Source organism: Fibroporia radiculosa (assembly GCF_000313525.1).
Source record: "Fibroporia radiculosa TFFH 294 genomic supercontigs, scaffold303, whole genome shotgun sequence".
NCBI classification, from domain to species: Eukaryota; Fungi; Basidiomycota; class Agaricomycetes; order Polyporales; family Fibroporiaceae; genus Fibroporia; species Fibroporia radiculosa.
Genome location: NW_012133195.1, coordinates 27,392 through 54,655, shown reverse-complemented (window position 1 = coordinate 54,655; position 27,264 = coordinate 27,392). Strand labels below are relative to the sequence as shown.

At 50.3% G+C, this 27,264-nt stretch overlaps 8 protein-coding genes across 8 annotated transcripts; 4 read left to right on the top strand and 4 right to left on the bottom strand.

Moving 5' to 3' along the window:
* Positions 1 to 2,917: 2,917 nt before the first annotated feature.
* On the top strand, positions 2,918 to 5,254 carry FIBRA_00750 (uncharacterized protein; the record flags this gene model as incomplete). Its single annotated transcript, XM_012322638.1, has 6 exons — positions 2,918 to 3,821; positions 3,884 to 4,065; positions 4,127 to 4,387; positions 4,446 to 4,590; positions 4,647 to 4,814; positions 4,866 to 5,254. 6 exons carry the CDS (start codon positions 2,918 to 2,920, stop codon positions 5,252 to 5,254), a joined length of 2,049 nt encoding a protein of 682 aa, XP_012178028.1.
* Positions 5,255 to 5,787: 533 nt separating this feature from the next.
* Positions 5,788 to 9,601, top strand: FIBRA_00749 (uncharacterized protein; the record flags this gene model as incomplete). Its single annotated transcript, XM_012322637.1, has 5 exons — positions 5,788 to 5,809; positions 5,861 to 6,056; positions 6,114 to 6,182; positions 6,241 to 6,403; positions 6,524 to 9,601. 5 exons carry the CDS (start codon positions 5,788 to 5,790, stop codon positions 9,599 to 9,601), a joined length of 3,528 nt encoding a protein of 1,175 aa, XP_012178027.1.
* Positions 9,602 to 10,272: 671 nt separating this feature from the next.
* Positions 10,273 to 10,993, bottom strand: FIBRA_00748 (uncharacterized protein; the record flags this gene model as incomplete). The annotated part of the gene is made up of 3 exons (XM_012322636.1): positions 10,273 to 10,491; positions 10,561 to 10,841; positions 10,897 to 10,993. The coding sequence occupies 3 exons, from the start codon at positions 10,991 to 10,993 to the stop codon at positions 10,273 to 10,275; spliced, it is 597 nt and encodes a 198-aa protein (XP_012178026.1).
* A 2,403-nt stretch (positions 10,994 to 13,396) lies between these two features.
* FIBRA_00747 (uncharacterized protein) lies at positions 13,397 to 14,207 on the top strand (the record flags this gene model as incomplete). Its single annotated transcript, XM_012322635.1, has 4 exons — positions 13,397 to 13,486; positions 13,540 to 13,778; positions 13,836 to 14,081; positions 14,132 to 14,207. The coding sequence occupies 4 exons, from the start codon at positions 13,397 to 13,399 to the stop codon at positions 14,205 to 14,207; spliced, it is 651 nt and encodes a 216-aa protein (XP_012178025.1).
* Positions 14,208 to 14,651: 444 nt separating this feature from the next.
* Positions 14,652 to 15,413, bottom strand: FIBRA_00746 (uncharacterized protein; the record flags this gene model as incomplete). Its single annotated transcript, XM_012322634.1, has 5 exons — positions 14,652 to 14,941; positions 15,003 to 15,055; positions 15,110 to 15,230; positions 15,262 to 15,341; positions 15,403 to 15,413. The coding sequence occupies 5 exons, from the start codon at positions 15,411 to 15,413 to the stop codon at positions 14,652 to 14,654; spliced, it is 555 nt and encodes a 184-aa protein (XP_012178024.1).
* A 326-nt stretch (positions 15,414 to 15,739) lies between these two features.
* Positions 15,740 to 19,474, top strand: FIBRA_00745 (uncharacterized protein; the record flags this gene model as incomplete). Its single annotated transcript, XM_012322633.1, has 4 exons — positions 15,740 to 15,926; positions 16,175 to 17,526; positions 17,578 to 17,779; positions 17,829 to 19,474. 4 exons carry the CDS (start codon positions 15,740 to 15,742, stop codon positions 19,472 to 19,474), a joined length of 3,387 nt encoding a protein of 1,128 aa, XP_012178023.1.
* Positions 19,475 to 19,838: 364 nt separating this feature from the next.
* Positions 19,839 to 21,476, bottom strand: FIBRA_00744 (uncharacterized protein; the record flags this gene model as incomplete). Its single annotated transcript, XM_012322632.1, has 7 exons — positions 19,839 to 20,174; positions 20,225 to 20,464; positions 20,522 to 20,924; positions 20,975 to 21,124; positions 21,178 to 21,239; positions 21,312 to 21,336; positions 21,394 to 21,476. The coding sequence occupies 7 exons, from the start codon at positions 21,474 to 21,476 to the stop codon at positions 19,839 to 19,841; spliced, it is 1,299 nt and encodes a 432-aa protein (XP_012178022.1).
* Positions 21,477 to 21,983: 507 nt separating this feature from the next.
* On the bottom strand, positions 21,984 to 24,483 carry FIBRA_00743 (uncharacterized protein; the record flags this gene model as incomplete). The annotated part of the gene is made up of 4 exons (XM_012322631.1): positions 21,984 to 22,610; positions 22,680 to 23,252; positions 23,314 to 24,228; positions 24,280 to 24,483. 4 exons carry the CDS (start codon positions 24,481 to 24,483, stop codon positions 21,984 to 21,986), a joined length of 2,319 nt encoding a protein of 772 aa, XP_012178021.1.
* Between the last annotated feature and the right edge of the window lie 2,781 nt (positions 24,484 to 27,264).

Sequence of the window (27,264 nt, the reverse complement as noted above, 5' to 3'; positions counted from 1 at the left end):
AACAAACCCAGCCATATGTTGCGGTCGAAGATCGCGTAGACACGCATAGCGCCAAAAACTGATTGTCCAAGAAACATGTCAGTCGCGCCGCATCTGTTAGCTCTATGCGACATACGTGCACAGCCGACCAACGTGAACGATCCGGAAGCAATCTGAAAGTCCTCAAGTACTGTGCAGCTGAAATTGGCTGTAAGCAATCGTAGGACAACCTGGCGACTCCCCCGAATCGTGATACCAACCTCTACATCAGACAAAGGTCATTATGCGTTAGGTCGAAACTCAAATTATGTATCCTTACGATCTGCGACTTGAAAACCTCCGCAGGCAATGCCGAGAAAAAAATGATTGCTGCACTGCACAGCATCCAGTATCGGATGAGGTAATATAATATACTGACGAAGGTCAACTTTGACTTCCAGATATATCGAACCTCGCTATTGAACGTCAAAACATAGTCGTAGAGGAAAACAACTGCGCGTATACGGCCTGCGTCAGCTGCGAGTCGCCTAGTCCGAATCAATCAAACAACACACCTGATGCCGAGTATCTCGCAGCGCTCGAAAATGATCTGCACGCCAAATAGCTAAACATAGAAGCATACAGGAGATCATGAATGTACTCACACTTCAAGATCGCCGTCATTGCTTGACATTCCTCAGAGACACTGGGTGCAAAAGGCACATTGTCACAGATTGAAGACACGTAACAGTTATATAGGAAGGCGTTGCCGAGGGCCATGGGACGCCCATCACCCCGCCGGTCAAGTGCGCTGTCCCCGATGCTTACACGTGTGCGGCCCGACATTGCATCCGGGGGTAGGTATGCAGCATGCCTTACATGGCGCGCTCCGGGCGTTTTTACATACAGACTTTGAGCTGGTTAACACTCAGACATGTCGCTGGCACCGAAATCGCTTAGCGGAATCCTTCCGATGGTACTAGTCACTGCTATTGATAACTTTTAATACATTTCTTCAAACTCCCTGATAGCAAATGCGCGCGGGGAACTGGTTTCCCCTCACTACACGCGCCTTTACAGGAGAGCGTATGGCATTGTGACAAAAGATCTATGTAAACAGCCCCCCAGCACATGCAAACAGCCCGCTTCGATGTCAAGAGATTCATACAGAACTCACAGTGACGGTAGCGACGCCGTGATTCGATTGATGGGCGATCTGTGGGCCGCTCCCAGGAATAGCAGCATGAATTGCCATCTGTCAGTCACCCGCGGGGATCTCGTAAGCCTTGGTGTTGGTAACCTGGATCCTCCCTGGATCTTGCAGATCTGGAGCATCGCCGAGTGTCTGCACCATGCTTGACACGCACATAGAGGGCAGCGCTGCCTGTGATCTGCCGGGATTGGTCGAGAGTGAAGCATCTATTTTTGATCCGAGTCCGAGACCGATTGTTGAGATACTATTTCACGCCGGCGAACCTCATTACTTTCGACATTACGATGCCCATTGCCGGGTGTCCTCTTCCCGAAAACGTGTCTTAAAGTGCTATCGTAATACCGGGTATACTTATACTCAAATATGAGATATTAGGTTAAATCGCACAATGTACTCACCAGTTCCAGGAAGTCAATGTGATGCTCTTGTAAACACAGAAGCAGTGTACCCGGCAAACGAAGGGACGATCTGAGACTAAAGCCAACAATTTACCGGGTGGGCGACGTCACCCTCATTGTTGCCCTCTGTTGTGACTCTTGAAGCCCCAAAAGGGCCGGTTGACCTCCATAGCAAGCTCATCATCTTGTGAGCCGGTTAAGCTGAGCTGACATCTGCGATACATATGTTCAAGCTGGTCAACGGTCCCGATCGGCGCCAGCTCGCATCGGAATTAGGACCTAAGTTCGAATCGAAGACATCACCCTGTGCGTGCCGGAGATTTCACACATTTCTTGGCCAACAGAGGCTTAGTAACAAACCTAGTACATTTTGCCGTTCGACGCTTGCTCATTTCCTCTAGATTTATTCGCTTGTGCGTACAAAACGAATTTTGTCAGCATCGTGATGTCTGATGATCTGACTGCCAATGGCACTGACTCGATGGCGTAAAGGATGTCTTCTTGACTTGTTCTGATAGACTTGGGGCAAAACATCTATCAGTGGACAATGAGAATCACACAGAAATATGATTCTGACGAGCTTTATTCCCACAGCGGCACTATGTGGAGGAAATAGATTCCCCATGCGGTCGCCACTCCACTTATGGATGCGTTTCCTGGAAGTCCTGGGAATGATATGGTCCATGCAAGAGGTATGTATGGGCGAAGCTGCGAAAATGGGAACGAGGAGAATGAGTGCTTTGTCCACTGCGTGCAGTGGTCGTCAAGTAGTACAGGAACCTAGCATGATAAATCACGTGAAATTAGACTTTGCACCAGGAGTCTCATACCTAAATAACAATCTGTAGGATACTGTTAACGTTTACAAGTAATGCGACTGTGGCAGTAGAGCTGAATCGGAGCATCGGAAGATCTGCTTCATCTGGGTATGCCGGGCGTCTCGAGCGCCGACTCGACTCTCACGGCGACACGCGCGGTGCTGGTGCCAATATGTTATTGAGTACGATCACGGTAAGTATTCAGTACTCATGGAGAGCTGGCAGCATCTCTGGCAACGCGGAAAAATGCACCATGCAAAGTATAGGAATCCAACATTCACCCCGGTTCATCCAGAGGTCTCAGAGATCCTTGTGCCAGTGCCCCTGGGCTACCACTTACGATCGATCGAGGCTTAGACATGCCGCAGCAGTGCTTTTCGACGCAGCTGAGGCAGCATGGAAGCCTCGTTGCCTGAGTTGCCTGACGGCCGCACGGCGGCCCGTCTTCATGTTCGTTTTCCGGTACGTGGTCCGTCTTTATCTCTCCTTGTATGTCTCATGTCTTGTCTTTTGCCCCGCGCCTTCCCATAATGTCTGATACACTCGCTCTCACCGATGCGCTCTCCTTCAACATCCTTACCACCCCGGCTCCCTCAGCGCCATCGACGCTCACAACTGCTCCTGTTTCTTCCCAAGCAACCCAAGTCTCGACCGGCTCACAGGCATTGGACACCAGTTTGGCCCTTTATATTGACACTTTCCTCCTCATCATCGTCGCTCTTGTCTTCCTGTTTACTTTGCCCAGGGCTCTAAGTCGCATTATACATCTTCCACAATGGACCGACGGATTCCTTCTCTACTTTTACCGCAGGAGAAAGTTCGAAAGGCGGTCTCGCGACGCAACCGATAACTCTGTACGACAGAGTAGACCTTCTCCCCGCCGAGGCCATTCTAACTCCATCTCTATCATTCATGCCGAGAACGGCGAGAAACTCAGGAGTACCAAAGTCAACCTCGTGTATTCCTCCAACGTGTCTGGCAATCTCTCCGAGCATTCATACTCCAGCTCAGCTGTTACTTTAAACCCTGCAGTGAACCTCCCAGTGCATATGTTCGCATGGTCTTCCATCTTCCCAGCGGTTGCTTCACTATTCTCGATCCCGGTGTGGCCCGGATACTCCGTGGGCAAAGTGTCGTTGCTCTTGGGATACTTTTGTCTTATGTTGTTTGCCGGTTTGCTCCGTTCGAATCCGTTCACGGATCCAAATCGATCTGCTCTTTTGGGAACAAGTCAGGTGCCGGTTGTCATTGCTCTAGCGACAAAGAACAACGTGCTTGGCGCTCTTACTGGAATTGGGTATGAGAAGGTTATTTTTCATTTTTCTCGTGCTCAGAAGAGCCAAGAATTCACAGCTGTCTCACAGCTTAACTATCTTCACCGGTTTACTGGGAAACTCTTCGTGTTGGCAGTCAACATTCATTCCATCGGATATAGTATGTATTGCATTTTGCAAGTATCTTTCCGTATCATGGTGTACTTACATGCCGTGTCGCAGTCTTTCAATTTCTTCTCGGCGGTTCGTTTAGCGAACATGTCAACGATGAATTGATCTGGGGAGTTGTTGCGCTCGTCTGTGTGGACATACTTTTCTTCTTCTCGCTGGACTTCTTCCGCCAAATGTTCTACAATATCTTCCATGCAACACACGTGATTTCTGCGGTTATCATGATGGCTGCAGTGCGTTGAATCAAGCACTTCCACTGTAACATATCTTTCTGACACTTCCATGACCATCTAGATCTGTATGCATGCACCGATCGCAATTCCGTACATTTTAACTGCAGTTGGGCTATACAGTTTCGATTTGGTCATACGGCTTCTGAAAAGCCGTGTGACTACTGCTCGATTACGGACAATCCCTGAACTGAGTATGGTCCGCCTCGAAATCTCGGGACTCAATGCAGGCTGGCGCGCGGGTCAGCATGTGCGACTCAAAGTCCTATCTTTGGGCATGGGTTGGTGGGGGTGGACGGAAAGTCATCCATTCACTATTGCCAGTGTTAGCAGTGTATGTTATTTTTCTTCTACATTTGAATTTTGGCAACAATTTTCTTCAGGGCCTAAGCGACGAAGGGCTTGTAATAATGTGCAAAAAGGCGGGGGATTGGACAAATAAACTATTCGAGCTGGCCAAGCGTACTGAATGGTGCGAGGCAGGAGGGTTCAGTAGAAAAACCCAAGTTTTAGTTGACGGACCTTATGGTGCGTAGCACATAGATTTTGGCTATGACTAGAAAGGATCATAATCTCTCAATCAGGGGGCCATGGGCATACAGTCATTACTAGCTTTTCTGGTGCAATGGTGGTGGTTGGTGGCAGTGGGATTACCTACGGGCTTTCCGCCGTTCAGGAACTAATAGAGCGAAGTGTAGAAGGATCTAGTCGAGTGAGGACAGTGGAGCTCGTCTGGAGTGTGCCAGAACCATGTCAGTTTGAACCTTTTTTCTGATCCATGACTGACAGTCTTACTCTCCCAGCGTCGCTCTCTCCTTTTCTTCCTCTCTTTGCGAGCTGTCTCTCTCGTTCTGCGTCTTCTTCTTGCGTTCTACATATCTCCGTCTTCTATACCCATGCACTGACTTCAGTAGATGCACTGAAGCCATTTCGCGCATTACCTCTGGGCTTATCACTCTCCCCTGGTCGTCCTCGTTTACTAAAAATTCTAGAGTGTGTGATCGAGAGCACGATGAAGTTGCCTGAAACATCTACGGGCGTATTTGTAGGAGCATGCGGTCCTGCTAGTCTTGTAGAAGAGTCGGGAAAGGTAATCTGGATGGTCAACAGGCAGAGAATGAAGGATGTTGGAGGTATTGAGCTACATGAAGAGTGCGAATTCCATCTCTATGTCTGTTACCATCCTGACTAATCCACCGTACGCAGGATTTTCGGCTGGTGATCACGGACACATGGATGAACAATATCATTATCAGTATTTCGGACATCACACCTTATAGATGTACCTGTGACATATGCTGTATTCCACATAAAAACGGTCTGCTGGTCAGACCGTCACGGTAATGTACAATTACGATTTAGTCACTACAGGACCGCAAATAAAGTTGCCTCTATTTCGCTTGTAGGAGTGTTAAGAATTTGGACTACTGGTAGAATATACGATGAGAACCTTCGGAATGTAGCACCATAGAATCGTTCAGGACACTAACTTGGATTGGAAGTAACAGACACTGAGGCTAGCGGCGGTCCCTTCAGTCGGGCGGGGACGCCACCTAACCCTAAGTGAGGGGTCAAGCTTTTAGGGAGCGTGACAACATCCGCATGTGATCAACAGTCACATTGCCACGCCACGACCGCGTTCAGTCGCCTGCCCAGCGCCCGACGCGACCACCGTCTTTGTATGGTTTCTACTAGTTCATGCAGTAAATAGCGCGTATGATCACGATGGAGACGCGTCTTTTGCCAGGTATGTGTTCAATATGGCTTTTTCAAAGTATCCACTAATACGCGTAGTCAGTGCGCGTCCTCTACACTATTAATAACAATCCGCAATATATTCTCGCTCGCTCGTCCCAGCCGGTTGCTGTCACTCTCATTCCTACGAAATATGCAAAGTCTCTCAGTCCTAACCTTTCCGACCTTCCTACTGCGGCGGGTTTATATTACGGGAAAGCTCCCTTAAAGGCATGCCTGGAGGCCATCTGTGCATCGAGGTACTATCTGGCTTCGTTGACTCTAGTGTTGTGCCATGCTCATACATAACTTGCAAGTCCGGAACTTATACCTAGTGCAGCCCGCGACTTTTCTGTCTATCTGCTTGATCCTCTCGAATCTGCCCCGTCAGTAGCCGATCACTGCTTATCTCAATTTCCAACATTTACATATAATGTTTCATAGTCCCGGTACTACAGGCGAGAAGACTAGTTCCGCAGTTGCCGTAGGCTATGGATGGATATCTACATGTCTTCAAGATTCCCAGTCTCATTCGAAAGTCACCGGTACATTTTTGGGCGATGGCATTCGCGAAGACGCTCTCGAAGTTATTTTTGCTATCAACGAAGTTAGTCACTCTCTATCATAAAATTTGTTATTATTGCACTCCTTTTCATGTCTTACTCCCGCTTGCTTGTACCTACTCTCTACATCAATTTCATCTTACTGACCGCAATGACATCGTCAGAGCCAGCGCATTCCCTCTTCTACTCTTCTCGCGACATCCACCTCTACCCCAGCTTCTATGTCCACCGTGAGGGTTCCTTCAACCAAGAAGTGGACTCCTCCAGACACGAGCAAGCCTGTCTTTACAACTGAGCCACTACCACTACGTCCTCATGTCTACGCATCTAGTGTAGCTAGCTTCCAGAATTCCTTGGGATCGACTTCCTCATTGCGGACAGGTGCATTGAAACAGGAAGCATCGGGCCGTCAAACGCAGAGTCTCAAAGGGAGTACATCTTTACAAGTGCAAGAGACCTCCTCCGCTTTCGCGGCACCAGTTCATCCTCCGTCGCCAAGTACTTCCCAATCCAATGTCACAGCCACGGAAGCCAATTCCACCCCTACAGAAGCGCTTCACGCGCTGCTATTCGCACTGGCCAACTCGCAGGGAAAGAATGCAGAGTTGCTAGCTGCGCTTGCTGCTATCGACTCTGCCCAGAGTCAGAATGCTGGTGAGCCTAGCCCCGTTCTCGTAGACGCTTTGAGTCGGTTGTTTGGCGCGGCCGCAATGCAATCCACCTCGAGCGCAGAACTTAAACAATCTGGTACATCATCGTTGCCGAATGTCACGAGTAATTCGTCCGTGTCCTCAATGCTCCCCATGCCTGGATACCCAATGAATGGCCAGATCTTGCATTATGCTCCTCCCCTCTCGTATCAGTCTTCTGGCAGTGGGTACGTGGGTGCTGCCCCTCCACCACACACATTCACATTCCAGCATTCGCATCCTCATGTGTTGCATGCTCTCGGGCATGCTTACCAGTGTGTAAATGAAAGTGTTTCTCCGAGCAAACATGCGGGTGAGCCGGAACACGATGATGAAATTGTGATACTGGACAAGGAAAACGTCGACCCGGACGCTTTTCGACGGCGAAGAACCTCGGTGGAGAAAAACAAAGGCAAGGAACGCGCAAAAGAGCAACAAGACGATAGAACGGCTCGATTGTCTGCGACGACTCCCATGACACCTGACGCCGTACAACACTACCGGGACCATACAAATTATGCAAATCCCCTGTTCCCCCCCGTACCAAATTCCGCCAGTGTACGGCGCGGGTCAAACGCAAATATGGCCACCGACGTAGAAACGAAGGCGAGAAAGAAGGCGACGTTGGCGGCTCCCCAAGGCCTATCGCGCAAGCGTACACTGAGTGAATTCATGGAGGAACGGGACCGAGATCGTGATCGTCAGCGAGAGTCCGGATGGAAACGTGGTACCGATCCCAACGTTGGTCGGGTCAGCTCGCGACCACATCTGGGGATCCACAACGTGAACACTGTAAGTGCACATGCCATGTCTGACCCCGGCATAGAGCTACCATTGGATTCGGAATCTGGGCGATATGCGTACATCATCCCTGCATCTTCCCCCCCTCGGCGGTCATCAAAAGGAAAGGAGAAGGCAGCGGATGAAGAGAGTCCTTCGAAAAGGAAGAGGAGAAAACCTTATGTTGTTCCAGAGTGGGCGAAGACAGTGACGGCGATGCTCCCACGATTATCAGAAGATATGCAGGCGCAAGATGGTAGTGATCATGATAAGGGGAAACGAAAACATCGCAAGCTACCCTCGCAGAGAACTGCGAGGAAGAGGAATTCGACGACCGGTGTGGAGGGATCTTCGTCTAGCGTCTCTAGAACGGGCGGAGGTATGAGTGCTTCAACACCAGTACCGCAGGCTTTGCTGCCTCCATTATCTATCTCCTTGAAACCCAACCGAGAAAATAGAGACGGGACGCCAGAAAGGGCGCTGCCAAGGCCTATTATGGCGCATACATCTGAACTCGTGATTTTCTCTTCACCGTCGACGTCACGCTTACAGCCATCAAATTCGTCATCTCTTATTCCATCATCCGATGGACTACTAGATGTGCCTTCAACTCCCAAGCGTTCACGACGCACATCGCCGAGTGACGGTGAAGACGATGGTTCGCCGCTGTTTACTCCAGAAGCAAAAACATCGTCACGGACACCGAAGTTGCCGAGTCTCTACAAAACATACGCACCACTATTGTCGCCACTTCGCTCATACGAAAGCAGCAGCAGGTGGCCAAGGCTGTCAAGCGGGCGAAAAACTCAGCGCGTAACGGGGTTACCATCCGAATCTTCCACCACGAAGGCAACATGTGCAAGAAGAAAGTCTAAATATGACGACCCTTTTTTTCTTGATGACGACGGGGATGCACCATCTAGCTCCCTGCCGATAGCGAGCAGTGATGTAGATTGCTCGAATTTTGATCACGACACATTCATCAGCCCGAGACAGCACTGGTCGGAAGATCTCCCGCCATCTTCACCACTCCCTCCTTCTAGTCCATTATTATCACCTGAAGGTGAGAGGGAGGCCGACTCAGCGCACGGGAACAAACATTATGTTGCGGAATCGGGTGAACCTTCACTAATAGAGGCCAACAAGAATTTCACACCCACACGGGACGCGCCTTCATTTACCCCATCGAGTCGAGGTTTACATCCCCCACTTCATCCCCACTTGCCGCTAGCACCTGATTTTGGGATACACACGTCGCAGTCGCTCTCGCTGCCCGACACCGATCTCTCCGGCTTGTCGTCTATATCTGACTTCGACTTGTCATCTCTGTCAGATTTCGATTTGTCATCTATAACCTCTATGCCGACCGTGTCGCCTCTTTCAACTACATCGCCCATATCGACGGTGTCTGATGTCACCCTCACGATACCCGACTTCGTTAACCTTTCAGGCGGACCGTCCCTCGACCCGAAGGCTGTTCACAATCAGTTAATTCCTCCTACCAGTGATGTCGGAACGGATCCTCCTTTGGAAAATGTTCATCTCGGTGATTTGGATGCTTTCCTCAATGATACATCCTTACACGATGGACTGGCGGGCATGGACTTCGGTGAATTCTGGGAATCGATGAGGCCCCTCATCAACGAAGGCCCGAATAATGCTCAGCTTCCTCAGGGCGGGCCACATACAAGCGAAACAGAAGGAACACATGAGGTCGATGCAACGAAGCTTGCGGAGGACATGCGGTCCCTATTAAGTGGATTTTTGGCCTAGCCATGAATTGTTTGATTTACTTATCATGTAAGAATGTTGAGCCTGTGATATCGAGTAACTACTAGCCAGTGTGGCATGTACTCATTCTCTCATCCTAGTTCAATCTAACTCGGTGCAGAACCAATGTTGATGATCGGATTCCCAGCACCTATGTTACCCATCAGTGAACTTAACAACCGATGTTGTAACAAGGTCCTATAGCTACTTCCAAGAAAATTTCCTCGCGGAACTCAGAAGTACCGGAACAGTTGTAGCGACAGCACTACACGTATCACCCCCATCGTCCCTGGTCTCGACCTTTCCCTCGGCCATAACTCAGAACCCCCTCAGAGCCACGCCCAGACGTCATTGCTTTCGCATTGCGGGACACTGAGGCTGGTCCCGCAGTAAAGTCGATTTGGATACGCTTATTATTGCTACCATTTTGAGCAGCGGTTTGCTGTTCAGAGCGAATTTTTTGATGTTCGGCTTCAGGGACCACGTAATTTGGGCAGTAAATGAGAGCCGAGTGCGCAGGGTCACGGAATTAAGTAATAATGAATCAAGGAGGGCCGGAGTAAATGAATTTTTTTCGCATTGTTGGCGTCGATCGAATACCGCCCGCAATGATATTGCAAGTTCAGCGAGAAAGAAAGAGGCATGAATGCAGTCTTCACATCAGACAAAACATTTCACATACCGATCCGGTCTGCAAACCAACCTTCCTGCAGTTCATTAGGATTCCATAATTCCGGTGGAAAATTGGTTGCACGCTCGTTCACATCGACAAATTCTACAAGTTTTGTGTAGAGGTGCGGATTCCGGAATGAACGGTTGGCCATTAGAGAGTCATTGAAGTGTTTTGGTCCGACGGGGTCCCGCTTGATAGCTAGAAACCCAGCGAGTTTCGCCTAAGAATGCGATAAATAGTATGATTTAGACGCGGAATGAATATAACCCAAGGCCATATGATAACTTACCTCCAAAGCTGGATCCCATGGCTCATTTGTCGCCGGTGGAATCCCCCAGTCAGTAACCCCATTGGTTAAAGGAGGTCGGAGCAGCACTCGTATTCGTGCTAACTCGTCTTGCGGTTCCGAATCGCGCTGCAAGCTCAAATTTGAAGTAGATTCGGGCAAGTCAATGACATCAGCTTTGGCCGGGGAATTTTCAGGTTCAACCGTCTCATTATGGAGACGCGCCCTAGGTCGCGGCTTTGTGTGTGCTGGTCGGCGAATCAGCACTTGTGTCTTCGCACGGGCTGTACATGTATCTCAATTTTAAAGACGCACGATCTTATGAGATGGGATACGTACACTCCGTCAATGTATCAGGTCGAATCTGTAGCGGTTTGTCCTGGCCAAAACGAAGGACGAGAGCAAGGAGGGAAACGATGGAGGAAAAGAATAGCATTGAGCACCCTCACATGATGAGATATCCCCAAAGGCAATGTCTGAGAACTCGAGGCGTGCAAGCCATCCTCCGGGTCGCTATGCGAGTCTTCGTCATATGCAACGAGACCTAGAAAATTTGATAAAGATTTGGTAGGAAGAACACAATGATTGGATTTTGATTCACCTCCTAACATCTCTCTTCACAGATAGATTTGCCGAGGTCGAAAGCCGAAACCGCTGGCAGCTAGTGTGTCCACGACGATCCAATAGTCGGCTATGACTCAGCCTGTGTATGTGACACAGTAGTGCGACCTGCGGTAGCGGGGATGGCCGAAGCACTGACGCCAATTGGGGCGGCTCCGCTCACAACTTGGGAGTTGTAACACCCAATTTAAGTAAGTCCTTTGAGTACTCCTACGTGTGGGCCATGGGTATTATAATATTGACGATCAGTGACAGAAATTATGTTGAAAAGGAAACAATCCAGGATGGACCATAATCTGGGCGCAGGCCGCGCCGGTGTGATTTGAATCCATGAAGCCGTCGCGGCAATTATTAAAGACAACAAAGAACTTAGCGCGCGTTCACCCTTTTCCTTACTTTGAACGGTTGTCGGGAAATCAGCTGAACATGATACGATTTTCTGAAGTTTTAATTTCGACCTCGCACTCACTTCGAAATAGGGGCTCTTTTGCTGCAAAGTCAGACGCACGTTGCATGGTAAATACTAGATACATCTCGTCGTTTCCTCTCTGCAACCGAATTTCCGATTGGAACGTTAACGGCTACAACTCGCGATGCTACTCAATGACATTCAATTATTTTTTTGCCAACCACGGAGAAACAGATGCATTATTCTCACACAACCCTCAGCTAGCCCAAACTCTCAAACCAATTACAGAAATAGCAAGGCAACTTATTGAATCCTCTAATAGCCTGTGTATGATTCAAGATCTATGAGATATCAAGCTGCTTGCTAAAATCACTCGCAGAAACCCATTGCAAATATAACTCTCAGCAGCAACAAAAACAGTCCTGGCTAGGGTAGATGCGAATGAGATGAATGTGTCATTCTTGTTGACCTTGTGGCAGCTTACCCGCAACAATCTGCGCAGCAGCAACAACAGTCGTCGCAACAAACATCTCCACAACATGTATCACAGCAAAGAATCGGCCGATATGGACGTGGCAATGGCCGGGTGTAGATGGGTGTGGGCTGAGGTTGGTACATCATTTGTTGTTGAGGAAGGGGCTGTGAGTATACCATCCGCATTTCGGGGGCTACAGGAACATTCGCCGGTAAGACAGCATAGTCAGTTGATAAATACTTAGATCACTGACGTCCGCCACGGTAACCTCCCCATGGACTATACATCCCACGTAGGTCGTTGGAAGAACGGCGTACGAAGTAGACATTTCCAGGACGTTGGACATTGCCATGGTACATAGTGGAGGAGAGGGAGGAGGAGAGAAGAGGATGGCGGGCTGTGAGAACACAAGAGCAAGAGGGGACGTCACTGAAAGGTGATACTGCCCGATAGTTTCGATGACTCTTATGCCGTCAGCGGAGAAAGTCCAGGCAAGAAACCATTATCTGTAATGAGAAGGCTAGTTGTATGAAGGCCACGATGCAGCGTGGGGAGACATTTGAACGTCAAAGAGGAAACTATGATCCCTGCTTATGAGCAAGCGGGACACGTGTGGCTGTATGAGCGTCCAAGTCTGCAAGGTGCCTTGTACATTAAGAGTTCAGCGTCATATCGAGATGGATAGAATATACGCATGAAGTCAATGTGAGCCAAAGATGTTATCGCGCCCAACGACATGTGGTGGACAGATGCAGACAGTTTGAGATTTGGCGGAAAGCACTCCATTCGGCTTGCACATTCATTGCACAAGACTCCGGCCGGCCCAGTTATTATACTGGCACTTGAAGTTGGAGGGGCGAGACACATCGCCGTCAAATTTTCAATTTTAGATCGATATGAGAAAGACGTACAAGACCATCATAATATGAGAAGGAAAATGAGCAATAGCAGACACACTATAACCTCCGAAGTGTCCTGAGTCGGGACAAGGCTCAAGTTTTGGGAATTGAGCCTGAAGGTTGAACAAACACGATTGGAAATAGGTAAATTATTATGTAAGGCAGTTTTCTCGGAGAAAGCCGGTGGTTACTCAGCCAAGGTGGAAAGGGTTTGTCATCGTTCTGTCCGGCTCAAAAGGCGACGACTCCAGGGTACGCCATCCATTTCTCCCTGCTAGACTGACCACCACACTGTGAGTATGTATTTTCTTCACTCCATCATCTGTTATTTTGCTCGGGGAATGAATTTGTCGATCCGTGCCGACTGGGAAGAGGATGGATGGATGGATACCCCTCCGGATGGCACAGTTCTAATAAGTTCCTCCAGACGCCATCATGGGTCGCCGCCCCGCTCGCTGTTACCGTTACTGCAAGAACAAGCCATACCCCAAATCCCGCTACAACCGTGGTGTGCCTGATTCCAAGGTATGTATTTGGTGGAATTGGGCGTTTCACTAAAATGCTCATTTTGGCCATAGATTCGTATTTTCGATCTTGGGCGCAAGCGCGCTTCGGTTGACGAGTTCCCCTTCTGTTGCCACCTTGTCTCGGATGAGTATGAGCAATTGTCGAGTGAAGCATTAGAAGCGGCGCGCATTTGCGCCAACAAGTATGTTACCAAGACGTCAGGCAAGGATTCGTTCCACTTGAGAGTCCGAGTGCACCCTTTCCACGTAATCCGCATTAACAAGATGTTGTCATGTGCGGGGGCTGATCGGTACGTTTCCGTGTTTATCATTAACAATCATTCGTTTAGTGTTTATACATCTCATAGCCTGCAAACTGGTATGCGCGGTGCTTGGGGGAAGCCATACGGTACTGTCGCTCGTGTCAACATTGGCCAGATTATTTTGTCCGTCCGTTGCAAAGACCAGAATGCAGCTGTCGTCCAAGAGGCACTCCGCCGGGCCAGATACAAGTTTCCTGGTCGCCAGAAGATCATCGTTTCGCGCAAGTGGGGTTTTACCAACGTAAACCGTGAGGACTATGTAAAGTTGAAGGAGGAGAAGCGTGTATTGCAGTGCGTCTTATGGATCATCATTGTGACATCGTGTACTGATTTGATTCAAGGGATGGCGCATACGTCCAGTATATTCGTCCTAGGGGCAACCTGGAGAAGAATCTCCGGGCTCAGCTCCGTGCGTGATTGTCATCATGTACTTTATTGCATTACATCAATGCTATCATGTCCTACTGGTGTAATTGATTCGAGGCTATGGATCGCGCGTTTTGCCTCTTATTCACTACGTCGTCCGTTTTCCATGGTCGATGGTTAGGGGAAATGGGGCATAAATTTACTTTCATCATGATACCCTACAACAGGGCCCTGGAGTAATGGCTCAAGTCTGCTGTAGATGAGGTCATAAGGTGATCTCAATTTCAGAGATTCCAGGATATGAATACATTATCTACGCTAAGTTCTAACATTCATTTCGCTGGTTATGCTACTCGGTACCCGTTGGTAGTAGTATTTAGTTGATAGTGATTTTGTGCCATTCAATAAATGTTGCAATAATGTATTTATACACGCTATTAAGACATGCTATTTACCATGATGTTTCGCTAGCAAGGTGTCCAAGGGAAATTCAATTCATGTGCCGTCGCCTCTCCTCAAACGATTGAATTTGGGCAACATTTCTTTGAGGTAATCAGCGTGCTTGCGTCTGAGGTCTGCTTCTTGAACTTTGCCTCTGCCGCTCCATGTGCGACGTTCAGCTGCTGGACCGTAGATCACGGTATATTCATCCAGTATTTCATCCTCAGCTGGAACAACCAAACAAGCAGCCCCTATGACACAATAGGACGAGATGCGTACTGTGTGATGAATACGGGCGCGGGCAGATATGGTGTTAAAGTTGCCAATACTGGGTGACTCCACACCTGAACATTGGTTGTATCATTGATTGCAGCAGCACACAAGAGAAGAATAGCCTATGCTCACGGCAGCCAATTTCGAACAAGTTATCATCACCAATTCTCATGACTTCCTTTCGTCTGTAACTCGGAGTGTTAATTCCAATGCATTTCCCTAGCACCCATCTGACTGACCGATTCACAATTATTGCCCCTTCCTCGATGATACATCCGGCACCTATCACAATCGGCCCTGCTATGGCAAATATAGTTGCCTTGGGATGCACGATTGTCCCTTCGGAAGAACCTGAGTCGGCTGAAGTATCCCATCAACTAACTTTTCATACCTGCACCGATAGTGATATCGCCCTTTAGCTCAACATCCTGGCACACAACAGCTTTGGAGTGAATTGTGAACTTGTCGCGACTAGGAACACATCAATGTGTCAGTGAGTGCATATTGAATACAATTGTAAGACGGCATGCACATTGGGGGCATGATCGACGGCCAGTGCAGCGCTGTGCAGCGTCGGCAGCACTGGACAGTTACCTCCGAACTTTTGTTGCTGTTGAACTAGAAACGTAGATACAAGAGTCTAAGTCAAAGGGCTTTGACGCTGTTTACAGAGTCGCCCGAGGGTTGCCAAAGGTCCAAGAACACGCTTTGCTGCTCGTGGAGTATTTGACTTGAGTTTATCGGCGGCCCGCGCAGCGTTGACCGCATTGCAGCAGGCGTTTCCCTCCTCACCTCTCTGCTTGATACCCTCTTCACTGCGACCCCCACGCTCCCACACGGGCTCTCTTTCTCCTTTTCTTTTCTACGCTATGGCACCCGTCGCACCTGCTCCGCCTGCACTCCAGGAGGCTTCCCACAACTCGACTGTTGCTTGGCAAGACGACCTCAAAGCGCTATTTACCCACGCGAAAGATCGGTTTCCTGACGTTGTCTGGGAGCTCATTGATGAGCAAGATGGTGCGGCGCAGGGAGCAGAGGAGGTCTGGGGTCACAAAGGTCTGTAGGCTTGAGTATTTGTCGCTTATTGCAAAGACAAGAGCATTCGACTTCTTCTGACCCAGTCGGTCAAATGCAATGCTTTAGCTAGTCTCTGCATTGCATTTGTCTGACTGAGCATGTGTTCAAAATTATGGATCAATGTGCATAGTTTTCCAGCATGTTTTAGCTTAGGGCTCCTGGCATTCTGGCAATGTCCTGATATACATGGCAACTCATGCGACCCTCTCTTAACGTACCTGGTATAGCTGTGGTGTACGCGCGAGCACCCCCAAGTTTTCAAGCTCGATACTTTTCCTTCAAGCCACCACCTCCCACGTCCCCCCATCCGTATTCTTCTTCTCCGACAGGCACACTCCCTGCTCAATCCGCTCTCTCACTTAGCCTTGGGGTCGACTATCCGTCAGTTTCTCGTTCCCCTTCTCCCTTTCGTGCGCCTTCGCCTTCACCTTCAGCCAACCTTGGTGCTCTTCTGCGCATTTCCCGACCCATAAATCCAACATTGTTCTCCAATGAATTGGAGTATCTATACACGGGTATTGGGTTTGGCGAAGCCTTTGAGTTTCTCTTCGACACTTCGGAAAGCAAGGAAGATGAAGAGGAAGAAGATGCAGAGGATGCAAGAATAGACAAGCTGCGCAAAGATCTTGTCTTTATGTGGCGTTCTCGTCTGTTCTCTGACATTCGCATCGCACTTAGCGGTACTTTCTCTTCGACAAATCACGAGAGTGCTACTGCAATTTTCTCATCCCATCGGTTCATTCTCGTGTCGCGTTCGCCATATTTCCAGACCCAGCTGGTTACCTGGGGTGTCAACCAGACACCTGGCGAACCACTGACAGTGACTTTGCCATCTCCCCCCTTTACACCAGCATCTCTCCATTTCACACTCGGCTTTATTTATACAGGAACCCTGGCGTTTTCCAACCGTACGTTTGACCTCGACACCGCCTTCCACATCATGCGATCAGCGACGTACTTATCGCTGGACACGCTGTACGACGAGATACAGGCGCGTATTGTCCAGGAGATGATGCATGGCCTTTTTCATGCCTTTCTAGAGTTCTCTGAGTATGAGGCGATCACGGGACGCAAATGGGGCACTGGAGGTTGCCGCTGTCGCCAGTGTGCGCGGCGAGCACCCAGAGTACTTGAATTTGCTCTCATGGACGACGTGAAGAATCCTCATCTCGAACGTGGTGCCCGCCGTGCTCTCGTGGGGCTATTTGGCGAAGGCTGGTGTACTTCCGAATTCTCGCACTTACCGCAGAAGACGCGTCTTGGGATTCTGCAAGGATTGTCGAAGAGGACAACACCTGAGAATGTCTTCGCCCTTCTGAATGCAGCACAGGCGGCTTTGAGAAGGGTCGAAGGAGTCATAGAACCTTGGGCTGAAGTTGTGAAAGACATGGTCCTTGCGGCCAGGAAGACTATAGATGAGGTATTGTGTTCTCAGGCCGACCAGTTTTTCGAGCAAGATGAGTGGCTAGAAATTATGGCATCTAACGGGGCACATTTCGAGGATGGGGAGAAAGTTGAGCTCGTTATGGAGTCTATCCGACGAGGACTTGGAGAGAAGAATGCTGCTATGCTCTATCAGGTGCGTTCATTAATGCATCGAATATCCTTTTCAAGGCTAATAACTCTGCAGACTTTGGTCTCCTCCGTACTGTTGCGTCCTCATCCAACTGAGAATGACGAAGCTATGCTCTCGTCAACGTCTCACGTGCGTGTTTCCGTAGAGCAGGTTCGCATGGATATTCTCCGTTGGCTCCGACGACGATGGATAAATGTGAAACAAGAGGGTGGATTTGATGCTCTGGATCACTGGGCTGCGACGGAGATCAGTCACGGTATGTGTGCTGTTTGGTTGACTGGCAATAGCTCTAATTTGTATCTCAGAAATTGATGTTTCGATGGAAGATCTTTACGGTTCCGCGCCGGCAATCGGTACACCAAGAGGAGGAGCTGGGAGAAGCGGTACTCGTCCCAGTATAATCAAAACGGATGACAACGAGAGTGCTAGTGTGCATTCATTACGAGCCAGTGTGCTTACGCGTAACACTCCTAAACATGGAGGGGATACGATCAAGTCCTCTGGTGCATCTGTCAAGTCTATAGCCAGGAGCACTCACTCTACCGTGTCACGGACGAGCACCCTTGCAACTTCGCGCCATCATACTCCGCTTTCCGGGCAACGACCCGATTCGAAGCTGACACCTGGAGTTACATCAAGCACACCATCCATGCGCTCAAGTATCACACAGTCGGACAGGACTTCTATCCTCAATGTCACGTCCAAAGCTAGCCGTTCGTCTCTACCGACAAGGCGGAACGTGTCCAGCAGTGTCTCCACGAATGATAGATCGTCGAAGATTCGATCAAGTGCGGCCTCTGTCAAGTCACAGGCATCTACAGTTCGCAGAGGCGTTGCAGGATCATCACATTTAGCCGCGCCATCAGCCATTTCTCGACCCCCTTCCACAATGTCATCGACCACTAGCGATGGCTCCACTGCTTTTGAAACTGCAAAATCGGACCTGCCAAGCTCAGCCGCACGAAGTCGCCGTAATTCTGCGGCATCCTCGGTTTCAACTGTAAGCGTTAGAACTACGGGTACGTCAACGCCCAGGGTGCCGAGGATTCGACCATCTTCTAGTGTCTCAAAGCAAAGCACACCATCTACAAAGTCCAAACGCCCTTCTCCTTCCCCCATCGATTCCTCTAAATCCAGTCCAATAGCGAAGAGGACGCTATCGACTGCGTCCACTCGATCGACGACATCTACTGCGTCCACGTCTCCAGTGGCCAGACGAGTGATCTCAAGAAAGCCTTCAGGAACTCCTTCTCAGCGCTCGTCTACGACTGCGAACGGGCGAGTACATAGCACTGATAAGGAGGCAATAGCAAATGTTATCACAAGCAAAACAAGAACATCCGCAGGGGTCTCGCATGAGAAGCAGGCCAGCGTTGTGTCATCAAGTAGCGCATCTACTGTAAAGGAATCTTTGAAGCGCAAGAGTTCATCAGATACGATCAAAGAGTCATCTCTGCCTGTTAAGGCGACGAGTGATATTCCGCGTGGAGCAACTCTTGATATTGGCATACCATGCATCATTTCGTCTAAGAAGGCTCGATTCCGTGCGTACGCCCGATATATTGGCGAAGTTGAAGGTGAAGCAGGGCCATGGGTTGGAGTAGAGGTGCCTGTCAACGACAGCTGGCCCGGCGAGAAGCTCGAAGGGCGGCAGTGGCACGATGGGACCTGGGGCGGCATCCGATACTTTGACATAGGGAGCATGTCTGAGTGGGAATATGGCGACGATCGAGCAGCGAGGCGCCGTAGGATTGACTGGGTCAACAACCTAGGGAGGGATCCGAAGAACACACTGAAGAGGGAGGGAGACCAGCTAAGCATCGAACGCGCGAAGAGACTACGCAGTGTTTCTCCTGCGGTTTCTGATATGTCAAACTCGGAGTCCAGAGGATTATTTGTCAGACCTCAGCAGGTGTTGTACGTCGTAGATGCGGTCGGCTCGGATTTATAATTCGGATAAATTGGGACAGGTTCCGAGTCACTGTTCCCTACGGATTCCACAGGGCATTTACATACCATACCTTCATTATACTCTCGCAATTCTGTACTGCTCTTTTGCTGCTTTCTGGAGTTAGGCTCTGCTATTCATTAGCGTTTATTTTATAATGTGTTCCGCTATTGTCTACATTCCTTCAATACCATGTTTCTAATTTTACGCACAATTTTCCACAAAGAGTTGAGCTTTGCTGAAATTGGAACTGCCAGTGCTAGCCCAATTTGTGGTGAGTTATACTAGTCATTCCAACAAGAAACTCTGCATTGGAAGTGATTCTCTCAATGAACATCAACACAAGTTTCCAAACATGTATCTACAACTATTTCCACGGGTTAAATAGAATTTTCCCGCACTTCCCCTTGTCGAACAGCTCATAGCTCTCTGCTGCTTCATCCAAACCAACTACTTTCTCAACCAGATTAGCTTCCCCGCCCACGTCTCCAAAGATATCCTGTCGCTTCAAAAGAATATCGAGAGCAGTAGGGAACATGGCGCGTACGGGACAGCGGCCAAAATCGAACGATACATTCTTGTCATAGAGTTCGCGGCCAGTGAAGGGCATGGCGGGCTCCTGATGAACTCCAACAGAACTGATGAGCCCAAACGGACGCACGAGCTCATAAGCCAATGTTAAAGCACTGGGATTTCCGACAACCTGTGCTTCTTTCAGTAGACTTCCACGGTATGATATTCATGTAAAGTCACCTCCAGGACAGCATTGCATCCCACATCGTCTGTCCAGTCGCCAATAATCCTCTTGCCGTCTTCAATTGACGATACTGAAAACTTCCGGCTTGAGCTTGTTTCCTTTTTGCTTATGATTGTGTAGATGGCCTCCATCTTCTTCCTTCTGGACTCAACAGGGTCTATCGCAACCACACGATAATTGATCCCTTCTTTCGATTCGAGGCCAGCGAGCATGTCCAAAAGACTCACAGCCGCACACTAAAATGAATTGAAAATGACTTGAGAATCCTGAGCTGGGGATACGGCTACACTCACCACTCCAACAGGCCCCAATCCAACGATAGCCAGTGTCAACTGACGATCTTTGTGCTGCAGCGCCGCAGACTCTGAACCCGCTCCAACGATCAAGCTCTCCGGAATAAAACCACTCGAGGGATATGCGGACCTGGTCAACATAGGGGATAATTTCGGATGCTGCAGCGCTTGGAGAGCGGCAAATACACCTGTCGGCAGGATATCCGCAAGTAAAAGCAGAGAGCAATCTGCAAGCTGCGAGAGATCGGCATTGTTGGGTGATGAAATAGGCAGGGCGCTGATGCTGAAGAGTGTCCCCCCAGCTTTCGGTATCCGCGCATACTGAGCTTGTCCTCCAGGCAGAGTTGGAATGCCAAAAAGACAAGAGTGGACGCAGCGACAAGTGAAGCCAATACGACAAAAGCTGAAAGCTGTCGTAAGAGCGCGGCCGCAAATACGTGATACCAAACTCACTGGCACTCGCCACATGAAATGGTGAATGGCGATACCACTTTGTCACCGAGTTTCAGAGTAGAATACAATGGGGGTCTGCCAGCTGCCTTAGGATGAAAATTAGAGCCCAGCGCAACAACCTCTCCGACCATCTCATGTCCGCAGACTAAACTAATATTAAAATATTGTCAGTCAATATAGATGTGCGGTAGGTCCATGCTCACACGTCGTGAACATCCTCATGTCCCCTATAGATGTGAAGATCGCTTCCACACAAACCGGCCAACTAAGGTCAATGACAACTGTTATTGGTCGCCATTATACTTATGTGAAGGAAGCAACTCGCTTTGATCTTTACGATAGCATCATCAGGTTCAACGATCCTACACAGATATAGATTCGACGGGTCATGGAGACTCGGTTAAAAACGTGCAGCTCACTGAGGTATGGGGACATCCTCTACCCGAATATCGTATGCCGGGGGGTGCCAACGCACAGCACGCTGCATTCCGGAGAGCACCATTGCGAGAGCAGTCTAGGCGGCCGTGGCCTTGGGCCACACGCTCAAAAAGCTAGTGCAGCGTGACATGACCCGGTCGCGTCCCGGGTGCTGAGCAGCGGGAGAGGAGCCCCGCACACACGAAATCGATGACAATCACTAATGAGTGATCACGCTGAAGCTGCATCGCCAAAACTCACTATATTGGCCCGGACCCGTTGCCCGTTTATGCGTGCCCGAGAGACGAAATATATACGATCCTATGATATAGTAGTCCGAGGTCTGCTTGATATGTAGAATGAATGAGGAATAGAAACATCAATGAGTGTAGATGAGCGTGAGCGCATACGTCAGAATAACTTAACCAGAGACGAGACCGTAAGAAGCATCACACAGCCCAAAATGAATCCGGAACAGCCAAACGACTGAGAGAAACGAAGAAATGATTACGTGACAAGTATTCAAGTCATATAACCAAGATAATAGTCCTATATCCAAACCGCACGCACCACAGCTACACCATAAGGAACCTCACATTATTATGCACTCTTTTTCTTCAAGTTTCGCTGGGACGATACCCATCTCCTCGAACGTCTGCGGCCCGCGAGGCTTAGGCGTCTGAGGCGCTACAGGTTCTGAGCTCATCTCTCCATCATATGGCACAGCTGACCCATTCGTCCCCTGGCGTCTGCCTTGCGAAGGTGCCGGAGAAGCCGGTTGACGCGCGCCAGGCGAACTTGGGCGCGAACCGGGGTCGACGAGACTGTAACGCGGTGCGTTGGCGAATGGTCGCACCGGAGCCTGTAAGGCGCCCCCATTCTGGGGGAATTGACCAACAGTTGGCGAAGGTGCAGGGGCTCCCCCATACCCGCTATTCATCTGCGCCTGGTCCTGAGCACCAGGAGAACGGACATTGAGAGCGCGGACATTGCTGACTATCTGCTCGCTTTGCATCGCTCCTGCGGCAGCAGGGGCTCCTCCACGGCCGGCTCCGGCGACGCCACGCCGTGCGTCAGAACGCTGGCGCGCGAGCGTCCGCTTACGCACGATGGTCGTGTCGGCAAGTGTCTCGTGCTGTTCACGCGAGAGCGCATGAGGTGATGGTTGTGATAGCGCACGGATACGCTCCGCAGCATCGGTGTTGCCATGTTGTGCTGCCTGGTATTGAAAGACACGTCGGGGTCAACAACGCCGTCAACAGGGGAAAAATTAATATAAAGTACTCACTCTTGTGTACCACTTGGTCGCAGACTCGATATCTTTCGGGCCACCGACACCTACCTCCCCATAATACCCCATCGCGAACTCAGCACTAGGCAGACCCTTACGAGCAGCTTTCTCGGCGAACGTCCAGGCAAGCGCTTCATCGCGCTCGAACGCACCCTCAGCACCACAGAGGAACCATTTGCTCAGTGCCATATCCGCCTCCACCTCGCCCTGTTGGCTGGCGAGCGAGTAGTATTGCACACTGAGCAGGGCGTCGAACGGAAATGGCGGCAACGCAAATTCATACGCATGGCCTAGTTTGTACTGTGCAGGTGCAAAGTTGAGATAGGCCGCGCGCTCCAGGTTTTTGCGCGCCTCCATTTGTGCGTTGGAGCCGGGGGGGATGAATGGCTGGAAAAGCGGCAAGGGTATGGAGACGTGTGAGAATTCGTTCAGAAGGAGTAGGCCGTAGACGTAAGCGGGTTGTGGGCACTCAGTCGTCGCAATTGTCGCAGCGCGATGAAGGAGAGGGAGCGCGGCCTCAGCGTTAGCAGGAAGCCCAAGTTGGCCCATGAGATTCGCCATGCCCATGCGCTTTCGTTGCAAACGACGGTCAGAATAACATTTAGAATCAATTTGATCAAACCATACTTACATAGATGCAGCTCTCAACACCGCGCTTCACGCCACGTTCGAAGCACTGCTTTGCATGCTCGGCGTCATTAAAGTTCTCGTAGTCCCTGCCAAGACGGAACCAGGCGGCGTAATGACCGGCCTTAGCTGACTGTTCAAAATGCCTGAAGGCCGACCGAGGATCGCGCTGAATGTATTGGGGGTATGCACCAGAAGCCTCACAAGTAGCCACAAGATATATGGCCTCAGAGACAAATGGTGGCTTGGGCGTTTCTTGTAGGGAAGAGACCTGGGCAAGCAGGGGGAGGGCAATGTCTACGAGACGCTGCAGCTCAGGATCGTCGATGCGTGCGGGGCCGGTGGGGAACTCTGTCGCAGAGCTGTCGCTGATGGCAAGCTGCTGAGCGCGATCGACCAGGGCGAGTACATCACGACACCAGGCTATTTTGAAGGCGGGGTCGAAGTGTGGCTGTTCGACGGAAGGTAGCTGAGATAGAAGAGTGGGAATAGTTGGAAGAGGCGCAGTGAGGGAGGGGGGAGCAGACGTGTTGGCAGGCTGCTGCGGAGGAGGCATTTGGGGTCCATGCGTCGAGTAAACAGAAGCAGTACGCATGGGACGGGCGTGATCTGAGATGGAAGAGTTAGAAAAGGACGAGTTTAAAGAGTTATTATGGCGGGGATAATGGCCGTTTTGTGACGGGTAAGCAGGATTAGGCTGAGGAGGATACTGCTGGATGTGCGGCATGCGACCGGCCTGATGGGGTTGTACAGGAGCCCACGGGGTCCAGTCTGGGCCTTGCTGTGGAGGCACAGGAGGCCCTCTGCTGTGAGGGCGATGGGGCATAGCAAAGCCAGGAGAAGGATTAAGATGGGGAGCGGGGGACCTGCCTCTGTGGTATGCCTCTTGGGACATCTGGTCGTCGAGGTTGCGCGCCATCTAGAGACAGATGAGACGCGATGGGAAGATGAGTCTGTCAGTGAAACGCACGTTTGCGGGAAGATCAGGCTGGAGTTTGTGTGGGCGAGGCGCTACGAGAGGGTCCTCGAAGTGAGGGGGAGAGACGGCAGCGTCAGCGGGAGTGAAGCCGGGGGGGAGGGGAGGGATGGGGGGACCTGGGGATGAACGAGAGTAGTGGTCGAGGTAGTCGTCGTAGGCATTGAAAGGACGGGGGGGAACGGGAGGGGCGGCCATGGCGGCTCGACAGGCGACACGGAAAAGAGGCGAAAACAAAAAAGCGAGGGACTGGTCGCCAGTCTGATGCGAACCGCGGCCGGCTAAGAATACTTTTGCGCGTTCGCCATCCCGTGACGTGACGTGACGTGACAGTGCTGCAGTGCCCCCTCGCACTGGTTAGGGTTTCCCTCAAGGAGTCGCCCTCGTCCCTTCGACAGTCACTGGCTTGAACTGGCAGCAGCGCACATCTCTGGCCACCATCTTGACTGATCCACGCCGTCAACGCTGCTCGATTCAGACATCTCCCACTCACTTCCCCAATGTTCGTCGTCACTCTAATCGATCCGGGTCCCATGCTCTCCCTTGCTGGGCTCCCACGGCTCCATGCATCGGGTCCGGACGCACCTCCTACACTCATCTCGACGTCGCGGCCCTCACACTGCGCTCATCGTGTAGCAGCCAATTTTATTTGAACAATTTTGTCTGCCAAACTTGTGTCTCCCCATCCGCCGTTCCTGAGTCTGCCAATGTCTCTTGCGGACTGATCTGCGCATCACTTCTCGGCTCGTCTCGACGCTTGGCTATGGGATCCTTCCTAACCCTGCGTGCCTCACCGTCTATCCAGTCAGCATCCGCACGTTCCGCATTTATCCCGTATACGTTCCCGCCGAGGAATGAGCATACTGCGGACGTACGTTGCCACCGCGTCCGCTGCCCCCAGCGCTCACCAAGCCTGTCGTGTCACTCCACCCTCGGACAGTACTGGCAGCCACTAGACCGGTCCTGTGCTGCTTGGCATTTGAAACGGCGTCGCACAGTACAGCGCTGCTGCTGCGCGCGGGGAGCTTCCCGTCTATGAGGCGCACGCGTGGAACGCGTGTAGGCATATGTACCTCACGTACTCGGGGCCGCTGCGGCGCACTGCCGCGTACTAACAGCCTGAATAGGCTAAGTAGAGCCTGACAAACTCGCAACGTCGTACCCTACGGACATGCAAGGTCCCTACTTAACCGGCAACACTCGCATCTGCTCGCCTGTATATCATGTAGACTCAATCCTGTTGCGTACTGAGTAGTGGTACTGGGCTCAAGACCCCCCGCCAGCTAACTCAATGTGTGCGTTCCTTATGTGTCTTTACTTACTCATTTCTTTCGTGTGCAGGCGCAAACTTTGCCATGCCGCAGTTTGTGGAAAGTTTTGGCTCCTTCGGAGTGTTTAGTTGAGTGCATGTAGTACCGGTTGTATTGGAGGGATTGGTTACATCGCTGAGAGGAAGTGTCGTACTTGCCGACGGACACGCGATCTAGGATCGATCTCATTGAGGATTCATACGGTCTGTTCATTCCAGGGAACCTGCTAGTGCTGACTGTAATCCCGACCGGGTGCGACAAATTTTCCGTAACGCTTCGAACCCTTAGTCACTCTCCCCTACATTCCCTTAGCCGCGGCGCATCTGCTGACGACGCAACACGGCCTCTTCTCCTCGTCTTCAAGTTCTGACTCAGTCTGCGTTTGAGCGCTCCCCCTCACATCAATGGCATCAGCGACGCTTGATCTTGTGTCCAGACTCCACAGCGATACTGGCAATATCAGACAGGTTCACTGGCAACCGGCACAGCCTGTGCATGGCATCTTTCGTCCCAAGGGGTCGTTGGATGTGCATAGTGCACTCATGTGAAGAATTAGGATCAGCATTAACGATTACAGCGAAGGCTTGTCAACCACTGCGGCACCGATCTCGATCGGAATGTCGATGCTATCATATAATCCCCTTGGAGAAATCTAGAGAAGGGCATCCAAAATCATGGCATTATTCCACTCTACCACCCGGAGCCAAATTCACCGACTTTGCTGTCACAACGCTACATAATGCGCGTCCAACTGCTACTCGGCGGCATTCCGTCAAACCTAATGCCAACTGTTGAAATCAAATCAAATATAATATGGCCTCTCTCCGGACATGTGTCCTGATCCACGGATTCTGGCAGGTCGCAATGCAAGTCTTCTCGGTACAGTTCAACTGGTCTGATGTCTGTTTACACATACCGGCCCTGCCTTGCAGACACTAAAAGGAGCAAGAAAGCAGAAATACAAGATCCTGTGAATATTGGTTTTTCGAAGTGCGAGGTGGGACCTTCCATTGTATCTACCGTGGAAGATATCAGTCCGGCCGTCAGTACAACCTGAGCATGGTCGTTGGGGGCGACCCTTACTAGTAGTCATGTGTACGACCGGCAAATTTAGACACTTTACCTGCCTGTATATGCTGATCAAGACCAGTAATACCACACTTTTCGGTATGAAATATATCCTGATATCGCGTCCTAGGATATATTTGTGTCATCTCACGTCGTGAAGTCCAGCACTGCCGCCCTTGGCGACACAAGTATATGCTGGCCTAATTTGGTTTTTGTTACATCTGACCAGATATATTTCGCGCTGATGCTACGTAGAATCGGCGGACATGGTATCGTGCAATAGTATCTGCACAATGGTCCATCCACCGTTAACAGGAGCAGCATCCACCATGACAACTGACCACATTTATCAATTCTATCACCAAACTTGATGCGCGAAACGATTATCTGCGCTGGTGGTGATTGACAACTATAGGGATGAATAGATGTGCTCAGATAATATACCCTTGGTCTAAGATCAACCCATGTCCCAAGCATATCTGAGCATATCCATCTATATCTGTACATCACCTTACTTTATAAGATACCTTTTTGAGTATATACTAGCAGTATACCCGTGCTTACGCACGGTTGCTTCATCGTTGATTTCGAGTAATAGTGC